This window comes from Cyprinodon variegatus, unplaced genomic scaffold, assembly GCF_000732505.1.
Source record: "Cyprinodon variegatus isolate N-32 unplaced genomic scaffold, C_variegatus-1.0 Scaffold1142, whole genome shotgun sequence".
In the NCBI taxonomy this organism is placed as follows: domain Eukaryota; kingdom Metazoa; phylum Chordata; class Actinopteri; order Cyprinodontiformes; family Cyprinodontidae; genus Cyprinodon; species Cyprinodon variegatus.
In genome coordinates, this window is record NW_015151595.1 from 115,138 (window position 1) to 124,877 (window position 9,740).

A 9,740-nucleotide genomic window follows, 5' to 3' on the forward strand; every position below is an offset into this window, starting at 1 on the left:
TCCCTCCTGCCGCCGCCATCTGCCCACCATTAATTGTGGTGTTGCTGTCTCGCTGTGGACGTGGCAGACACACAATGCATATGTTCTGACTGGGAGCAGGTGATATACATTTCTGAGAAGCATGTTGCTGATCAACAGTGAGGAGCCTTTTCCCTCCTGCAACATATGCTCTGCTAGATACAACCCAAGCTCCTCTCTGCTGGAAAAAGAAAAAGATGGAGGGTCCTCTGGTTGCTAGGAGACCACTGCACTGAAGAATAGTCTGGGCTGAACGGATGCTCTCACTGTTTTTTCCTCTGTGTCCCACTATTATATGTTTTTCCTGATGTGACTGAGCCCCCCCCCCTGCAGTCATGGTTTCATACGTCCAATAGCATTTTCTCCTCCACATTATGTCAGTCTGAGCTTCAGCTGTGTAAGCATCACCTTATTTAAGAAAGCTTCTTTCAGACAAAACCATTTATTTTCTTTGCCACTCTATGGCTTCTATTGCATTATGGAAACAGCACAATATTTGTTGTCATCTTATGTATGCAGTAATAGGTATGAATGTTTCAGCAGTTCACATATTTCACATGGAGCGCTTACTGTGCAGCATATGCAAAAAATACTGACAGAAAAAAAATGACATTTCCTCTGAAAAGTTTGACAAACAGTGCGGATCATGCAGTGTTCATAATGAGGAGCATGATGCTCGGGTTTGACCCTCTAACCAAAGCTTGTGCCTCCTCTATCTGCTCCTGTTTTTCTGTCCCTGAGCCACAGGCGTCTTCAGCTGCTGCAGGTTGGGGCTGTGGCTGCCCAGCTTGGGCGAAAGGCCGTCCCCGGGCGCCTGTGGCTCTGTGTGGGTCTGTGCTCGTCTCTGAGCCGTGACAGGATACAGCAGAGGCATGGCAATTCCTTGTCCCCGCTTCTGGAAGGCTGCTATCAGATTCTTGATGTGCCGGAAATATCGCTTCGGCACACCAGGAGTCGTCTGAAACAGAAGAGGAGTAAAAATAGTATTCATCACTCCTTGATGGAGGAAAAGGGCTCCTTCACCCTGGAAAGGTTCACTGCACAAAGGAAATGGGAATCCTGTCAGTTAAATATACCGAGCCGCTGATCTTTAAAGAGTCGACGTTAAATAATAAAAACAGCTCATTAATAAATAAAGTGATGCAGTGAAGATAGCAAAGACATAAATGCTAAATCAACTCTAAAGGGGAAGCTATAGAGAGACGCTCCTCTCTAAGGAATTCAAAGCAACTCTTGGACATTTCTTTGAAAACATTAAAATCCCCCGAGATTATTTCATATTTTCCTAGAAAATGAATAAAAACCCTTATTTGGAGGTTTTTTTTACGTGAGACTTTTAAGATCCTTTAAATGCCCAAAGGGTTTTACTAGAGTTAATAAAAAACACTAAACAACCACTGAGGGCTTCTGTCCACTTTAAAACTGAAAGCAAATATAAAAAAAAGGATTTTAGAATGAAATAGAAAACATTTTTAAAATGATGAATAAATGGCCAAGAAAACATTTTTTATATCTCAGCTCAATGAAATGTTTCCTGCTGAAAATAAAAGCGAGTGTAAGCTAACTAATTTATATCCAAGCGTATTGAAACCTGCTTCTAGTTTCATGATAGGAATTATAATCCCAGTCAAAGTGCTGGGTCAGAGGTCAGAGGTCACGGCTGGATTTTATGAGGATCAATCCTCTTTGGTGCTACGAATGTTTGTTTGCAGCTTCATTGTCTGATTTCAGGCCGTTTTCCCGACCATCTCTTTCATTATGCGCATCTATTTCTCTCTTATCATTTTTACATTGAATATTACCAAAGAATTGCATTTTCCAGTCCGCTGTAATTTTGTCTAGTAAGGCCTTTAAAAGTGCATTATGTGTTTTCATTTGGCTCCATCAATCATGCTGTAAGAGCTGAGGAAAAACATGTCCTTTGAATGCATTTTTAAAATCATTTAATCACAGGTGGAGAGCGCTTCCAGGGGCCCCTGTCTCTGCTCAGGACATGCAGGAATAATGGAGAGGCTGGTTGAGCTCATGGTCAAATTCCTATCCTTCACGTCCAGCATGGGGACAATACTGTTTGTGAGGACAAAGTCTAAAATGTCTCCCAGGATGTTTGCCTTCACTCGCTGCTCAGTAACGCTGCCTAACTTTGCAGACGCCGTGGCATCTTTGCATTTTGAGACGTGGGGTGAAGGGGTGCAGGGAGACACTCTGCTGCTGCTGAGGGAAAAGAAATGGAGCCATTTCTAAACTCCGTCACGTTTCAAATATATATACAGAGAGAGAGAAGCAGAGAAAACAGGGACAGAAAACATGTTTGCTTCTGATCCGCAGCTTGTTGAATTACTCTGACACAAAAACAACTTCCAACCTAATAAAGAGCAACCAGAGCGAAGCTGCTGCTCGGGAAGAATCTGAATAAAAGGAGAAATTAAAAATAAAAGTCTTACTTCTGCAGCCCAGGATCCTGCTTCGTCCTTATGGAGTCTGTATGTGTAGACGTATCCTTTGCACCTGAACACAGAAACTCATTTAGCTTCTTGATTTTTATAAAACACAGTAGTGCAGGTGGGAGTTACTTTCTTTGGGTTTAGAGGCTCAGTAATGTGGATGATGAAGGTCCAGGTAGAGGAATACTTACAGCACACAGAGGCAGAAGACTCCCGGCACAGAGTCACTGTCACGCACAAGATAGCAGCCGTCTCTGCCGTCCTGGCCCAGCCGCCTCTCGCCTTCCTCCTTGCCGATGGGTCCGTGGTAGACAGCCAGGTTCTCCATCAATGCCTTCCTCTGGGGGGGCCTTTTCCTAAGTGCCCTTCTCCTTTCTGTCTGCTTTCTTACTGCAGGTGAGACTTTTTCTCTCCTACACCATAAAGCTGCACAAGTAAAACTGTTTTTTCCAGGTTTGCTTCTCAATATGTGTCCAGAGAATCTTTACTTCAGATCTTATGGATTTTTATTTTCTTTTGCCGTTAGATTAAGGTTGAGAGCTGACAGGCACTCCGTCTCACCTCTAACCTTTCTGATCCGGTGCTCGTGCTCTGCCTCTGTCTTTATAAGGCGCATGCTTGTGTGCACAGGCACACACCAAAAATGTGGGTTTGCATTTCTCTCAGGAAACGATTGTATTTTGCAACAGGAAATAACTTCAAAGATACTTAACGGAACATTTCCACAACAAAAAAAAAAAAAGCACAAGAGAGGGATGAAAAAAGGCATTTCTCTTCTCTCAAAATAAAAAAGCATGATGCATATGAAACCTTTTCCATCCTGCTTCATTATCACATTTTCACTGCTTCTGTTTCCATAAGTTCAATTAGTTTTCTAGGGTTTCAAACTTTCAAATAAATATTTCTGTTCCTGTTTCTGTTAATCAAACTGTTCCTGTTTCTAACATTTATATTCGTAGTTACGAGCATTCAGATTATTTTTGCAACACAGTTTGTTGAAGTAAATAACTTTCTGTTTACTTTGAAGTTATCTTCCACAACTGAAAGATAAAATGGCCTAAAAATGTAAAGTTATTATCTGTAGTGTAAAAACATAAATATAAATAGATTAATATTGCAGACATGAAAGAGGCGCAAGGTTCTCTCTGCTGCACACTTCTCTCATTTCATTTTAAAGTATTTTATATTTGTTCAAAAGAAGGATGGGACACATTTTTTAAAAGATGTATCAAAATTGTGTAAGAGATTTTTTAAAAGTGTAGTGACCTACAAAAGTGTTTCTAAACTTTTTCACATGTTGTTACACTGCAGCCACAAACCTCAGCATCTTTCACGCATTCTTTATATGATGGAGCGCAGAACTGTGCAGAGAAAGGAGAAAAGAATACGCTTCATTCTTTTTTAATAAACAAGGAAAGTGGCCAAAGAGTATTTCTCTGCACATTACTCTGAATATCCTCCAGCTGACACGATGGCAGCAGAACCAGGATCCTTTTTATTTGGAAATCAATCTAATAGACTAGCAGAAAAAGGCGGTTCTGCACATGATTGATTCAGAGGAGCTCAATGCTTATAAAGAATCTACTTTTCAGGTTTCTAAAACATTTTAGGAACTATTTTTTGTCATCATATTTTTACATTTGTCAGTTTAAATCTAAATAGGAAAATAAGTTTCTGGTCTCTGCATCCAGACACAGAAGACAATTTGCCTACATTCCTAATTTCTTTATTTTAATGCATGTAAAACCTTCATAATAAATAACAAAAAGAATGAGAGAAAAGTGTTTGTTTTTTTATCTCTACCTACATTTCCCAAAGCTTTTAGTTTTTTTCTCAGCAGGCGTCTCCTGATCATAGGTTGGCTCATATTCTCAGCCAACTTCTCACAGCTACATCTTCTGTTGAACATGTGTCTTGGGAACAGCCAGCTGCTCTGTCACACAAACAGAAAGCAGCTAATAAAGCTGCGTTCACAACCATTTCATTCTGCAATCTGTCCTGTCAATCCTAAACTTCCACCATGTCAGTTAGAAATCTGCTGCTCTTCACCACGTTAACACTCTTCATGTGTAATATTCATATTCATGGTGTTTATAATTTTGATCTTTACATCATCAAGGGTTTTGAAGAAATAGTTTCCTTTTTGGGGTTTTAAGGTCTTCCAATAGTGGTTTTCTTTTTTACTTCTCCTGTTCAGTCAGTGAGTTTGCACTGATTCAAAGCTGTGGTCGACATGAATCATCCGTCTGTGTCAGAGGCATCTTCTCTCTGTCTCACCAAGATCATGAGCAGTGGGAGTTTAGGCCCCTTTCTCTCAATCTGCCTGTGAGATCTTATGTAACGCTTTATGCAGCATTCCAGCGCCACCAAGTGGAGGAACATGGAAATCATAAGCAGACATTTCTAAAGCATTTAAGTTTGTTTAGTGTTTGTTCAAATATTAAACCAGTAACTCGTAAAAGAGAAAATCACATCACAGATAATGATCTTCTGTATGCTGCTGTTGCTGTTATAATCTCTGATAAAGACTAGATCATTGCAGACGGACTTCTTTTAAAGACGGACGGACATGACAGAAACTCTCCTCATTAATAGCAGCAGCCAACAAAAGAGGCTCAGTTAGAACGCCTCATTATGGCGCTGGTAGAAAATAACCATATTATCTATCTCAGATAGTCTCATAAAAAAGGAAAACCAAGATCTGTGGGGAAAGAGGAGATTAGTTTGAACCTGCATCCGTCTGCCAATTGGACTGTAATCCCAGGATTGCTGGGAGGTAGAGGCTCTCAGCCTCATTAGATAGAAGATAAAACAGGTAAAAAAGAAAATGTTAAAAATCTCTGAATGTATCTGATTTGACTAAATCACACAGCAACATAATTGCTATAATTAGACACAGTTCTTCTGTTTTCTAGACGAAGACTACTGTTGCAAAAAAAACCTCACAAAAAAGTTGCACTGGTTTGATGAACACTTGTTCTCTTTATTTCTTATAAGTACAAACTGTCTATAAGATGCAATATAATGATATGATTGTCATGAATAAACATTTAGCAACAACTACTGTCCAAAATAGACTGTAGGATCTATGGGAACACCAGGTTTAATTTAGGAGCATATATTCACATAGAAAAGACCAAACAATAAGAAACCTCTAATTCACATTTAACTGCATTTAGAAAATATAATGAAATAAAGAAAACAATCTGAAAGCATAAAAGTCAGCTGTTTGTAGTTCTTACGTTTCTGGGTAAAGTTTGGGATTAAGTCTGCAGAGTTTTTATCAGACTTAATTTCATCCCGTGAAGCTTTGAACTTTTTTAGTCATTTATATTTGTAATATATATTTCCTCTCACAAGCATCGTCTTGAATATTATGAACTATTTTACACGCAACTAGAGCTCTCTGGATTATCTTTGCATCAGGACGTTAGCCTGGTAGTTTCATTTTATATTTATAGTTTGGAGTGTGAAGCCAGAGCAGGGAAGCATTTTTGGATGGGGAAGGACTTCTATGGGGAACCTGAGGTACCCACGATGGCCAGGTCATGAAGATCACTGAGTTTCCTAGAGAAGGAGCTCAGCCTCGTACTGAAAGAGCCTCTTTTCTGACTGTGCTGCTCTCCACGGGCCTTCAAACAAGCACACAGGTCTTTGCAGAGACCCCCGAGACGGCCACGGAAATGGTTACCGACAAAGCAGTAGAGCACGGGGTTGATGGCAGAATTAGAGAATCCTAGGCAAAGGGTGAGTGGGGTCAGGTTGGCGATGGTCCAGGTTACCCAGCAGCTGTCCAGCCTTCCATTTTTATTCAAAAGATCCAAGAAGGTCACGCAGTGAAAGGGGAACCAGCAGATAAAGAAAGCCATAACAACAGCAGCTACTGTCCAGAGAATCCTCTCTATGCCCTGGGCCATCATGGGTTCAGCTGTGCAGGAGTTTGGGTGAACGGTTGGAGTTGGTGGTCGCTCTGATTTAAAGTGGCTGCTTCTAGGAGTTGGTGAAATCTGCAATCTTGCCGACTGTCTGTATGCCAACAAATGTCTCCCAATGGCCCAATAGCAACAAGTGATGCCAACAAGTGGCAGCAGGAATGCCACGATGACCTTCATCCAGTTGAGAGCCAGAAACCAAGTATCGTCTGGATAGACAATTACACACGCCTCTACATCCATCTCTTTAATGTAGTGGGTGTCTCTCAAAACCAAGTTAGGTGCTGAGCAAGCAAACGCCAGGATCCATACTAGGATGCACACAATCCGGGCACTCTCATAATCCCGTGACCTCTGCGAGAGGAAAGGATGCACAATGGCTAGGTAACGGTCAATGCTCATGCATGTGATGAAGAAGATAGATGCATAGAGGTTGAGGTTCAGGAGAGCCCCGCAGATTTTGCAGGCCACTTTGCCAAAGGGCCAGCTGTAGCCCCCGGAGTAGTAGACGGCCCACAGTGGAAGAGACAACAGGAAGAGCAGGTCTGAGACACAAAGGTTCAGCATGAAAATGTTAGCCACAGTTCTTGTCATGGCATTACCACAGGCCAACACGTACACTGCCAAGGCATTGCCCAGAGTTCCCAGCACGCAGATGATGCTGAAGATAGTGGGGATCACCGTTGTCATGGGAACAGGGGACCAGCCTGTGCAGAGGGGAGCAGGAGGTACAGAGGAGCTGTTCACGTAGACCTCTAGCATCGAAAAGGGGGAGGACGTCACGTTGAAACTGGAGAGTTCACTTGTTGATGCCATTATGGAAAGAGATGTTCGAAGAGTTGACTTCAGCTTTTTCAGATCTCCAAGGTCAGCTGGAAGCAACAGAAAGCAGGAGAGGTTTCAGACCATGGATACCTTTTATGGACGGCTGTTTCCTTCCTCTACTCTTTGCTTGGCACCAGTGTTTATTAGCTGCCCCCATTTATAAAAGAATTACAGAAGGAATTCATTATACAAAACTTGAAGTTAAACAGTAATAAAGTAACTTGGAGAAGGTTGTATTAATCTGCAGCCTATTGCATTCCTGAGAAACAGCTTTATCGTGTTAATGACTGGATTCATCAAACATTCATGACTTCAAATAAAAAAGAGCCAGCTTAATATAAGATTTAATAGGTTTAAAGAAATAATAAAAATTCCACAAACTGAAACTGTTAGTCTAATACACATGAGGGAACTAATAATTAATGAAGAATTCAAAAGCAGGCAATACAGTTTGCAGGATTACTTAAGGAAAAGTGCTTTTTCTAATGAAAATGTAATTATAGGTAATTATAACGAGACAGCTGGATAAGCGATAGACACATGGTGGATTTCCAAGGCCAGTTCAGAACAAGCCTGATACATTACTTTACTGCTTCCAAGATAGTACAAAAAAAGTGTGTTACCTGGAACGACTGAGCATCCGGTAGAAACAAACAAACGGTTTTCAGAGATTCCTTTGGCCAAAGTCCATATCTTGACAAATATTGCTGGAACTTTCTAAGAGAATTTGTCGCAGCAGAGCGTGGTGGACTGTACCATTCCTCCCAGTCTGTGTCTGGGTGTGAGCAGAGGGAGCAGATCTGAGGCTCTGAGAAACCAGATGAGGATGGGGATCTTATAGCCCCCAGGAGTCTCTTGATGATTGCTCAACAGGGAAGTTGCTGCACGTCACACCTCGGCCATAACAGAGACGGGAAGCTGCTTTCCTTCGCTAGAGAGAGTTTTCCTTTTTATTCCCTCCCTCCTGGAGCCTCAGCTAGGAGAAGCCAAACTTGTGGAAATCAAGTCAAGATGTGCTTAATAGCTCAAAGAGTGGATGCAGAGTCAGAGAACAGAACGATGTTGCAATCATGTGTTTCAGGGTGTCAAACTGAAAGACTAAACCACACCCGTCAGGATCTCTGACTTGATCAAATGCAGGCACTGGTTTAATTAGCACTGTCTACAGCATTCTTTCCACCAGTGGTCAGATAAGCCATGGGAAATATTTACTTTGTCACAGCGGAAGTCAAGGCAGCTACTGGGGCAGAGGAGAAGGCAGGGAGGCGCAGCATGGAAGACGAATGAGAAGCAGGACACAGTGAAACTGAAGGGAGGGAACGGGAAGATGAGATGGCAAAGAGAAGAAAAAGTGGAGTCTCCCTTCACTGGGTTTTCATTAAAGCCTCTGCTGAAAGCTGATGAGGGATGCATTCACAGCTCCGAGACTGATTGCATCACACCTCCTTTGATCAACAGTGTAAGCATGCATTCCTCCCCACACGCACAGCCCTGCATGCATCTCTGCACCTACGGCTCACCGCGTAGTCGTTCTTAATCTCAGCCTGGCATGTATTCATTGAAGCTGTGCGCTCAAATGTGATGTGTGACACTCGTACAACGTGGGCCATTAAGCATCTGTCAGGACGTGACATTCCTGTTCTAATAGCCGTGGGAACCGTGACAGTGAGGATGAAGGATGGACAGTTTGAAGGTCATCAACGAGGGGTTCCGTTTTTGAAATCTTGCGGGACATGAGAAATCAGGAATTTGCTGTTTTACAGAGCTGCTAACCTTGAAATGTTATCCTTTCCAAACCAAAAACAAATCCATAAAATCCAAACTTTCCCCTGGCATGCTGGGTATGCACAGTTGCTCTAACACATGTTTTACCATTCTGAGAGCTGAATAGGAGAAATATCCGAAGCACGTAATCTCAAACACCACGATTTCACTAAATGTCACAAATTAATCTTTAAACTACGTCTACCATGAGCAGTTCTTCTTAGCTCACAAATAACTGTGTTTGGATCGCCAAGATACAGGCCCCAAATGTAAACATAAACACAAAACTGATGGAGGCCAAAGGTCTCTGGTCATGACATGCAGCAACTAAAAAAAGAAGTTTCTGGTGTCTTGTAAGCCAACATAAATAGCAGATAGCAGACCAGAAAGGAGGGGAAAACAGCCTCAGCTATGCCTGCGGTTTATGGAAACCTATAAATGACTTAAAGTAAATAAAAGTCTTTATATTTCAACTAGACCTAATGAGCAGCATATTTATCCTCATTGATACTGAATATTAATAATCCTACATATCTTTTTAATCTCACTGACCCAGAGCCATAGCTCTGTTGAACCGTCCATTCTACCTGCTCTTAGCAGCAATGATTTTATGGGATTCTTTATAAATAAGATTGATCTTATTAAAAATAGGATCATTAGCACTCCTCTATGCGCGATTGGTTTGTCTCTGGAGGGTGACGCAGCATCTGAGGTAGTCATGGAATCTGAAATGGGTTTAGACTGCTTCGATCAAGTC

At 41.7% G+C, this 9,740-nt stretch overlaps 2 protein-coding genes across 2 annotated transcripts; both read right to left on the reverse strand.

Moving 5' to 3' along the window:
• Positions 1-348: 348 nt before the first annotated feature.
• LOC107101727 (SH2 domain-containing protein 1A-like) lies at positions 349-3,182 on the reverse strand. The gene is made up of 3 exons (XM_015400743.1): positions 2,654-3,182; positions 2,463-2,526; positions 349-976 (listed from the first exon to the last, which is right to left on the reverse strand). The coding sequence occupies exons 1-3, from the start codon at positions 2,788-2,790 to the stop codon at positions 731-733; spliced, it is 447 nt and encodes a 148-aa protein (XP_015256229.1). The 5' UTR covers positions 2,791-3,182; the 3' UTR covers positions 349-730.
• A 2,250-nt stretch (positions 3,183-5,432) lies between these two features.
• On the reverse strand, positions 5,433-8,273 carry LOC107101726 (type-2 angiotensin II receptor-like). The gene is made up of 2 exons (XM_015400742.1): positions 7,843-8,273; positions 5,433-7,266 (listed from the first exon to the last, which is right to left on the reverse strand). Exon 2 carries the CDS (start codon positions 7,208-7,210, stop codon positions 5,975-5,977), a length of 1,236 nt encoding a protein of 411 aa, XP_015256228.1. The 5' UTR covers positions 7,211-7,266; positions 7,843-8,273; the 3' UTR covers positions 5,433-5,974.
• Between the last annotated feature and the right edge of the window lie 1,467 nt (positions 8,274-9,740).

Excerpts from the sequence above, each read along its gene's own strand:
- LOC107101727 (XM_015400743.1), bottom strand. The coding sequence starts at position 2,790 with ATGGAGAACCTGGCTGTCTACCACGGACCCATCGGCAAGGAGGAAGGC. Across the intron at positions 2,527-2,653 it reads GTCTTCTGCCTCTGTGTGCT|GTGCAAAGGATACGTCTACA; the intron begins GTAAGTATTCCT and ends TTCTGTGTTCAG. Across the intron at positions 977-2,462 it reads CAGGATCCTGGGCTGCAGAA|ACGACTCCTGGTGTGCCGAA; the intron begins GTAAGACTTTTA and ends CTTCTGTTTCAG.
- LOC107101726 (XM_015400742.1), bottom strand. The coding sequence starts at position 7,210 with ATGGCATCAACAAGTGAACTCTCCAGTTTCAACGTGACGTCCTCCCCC.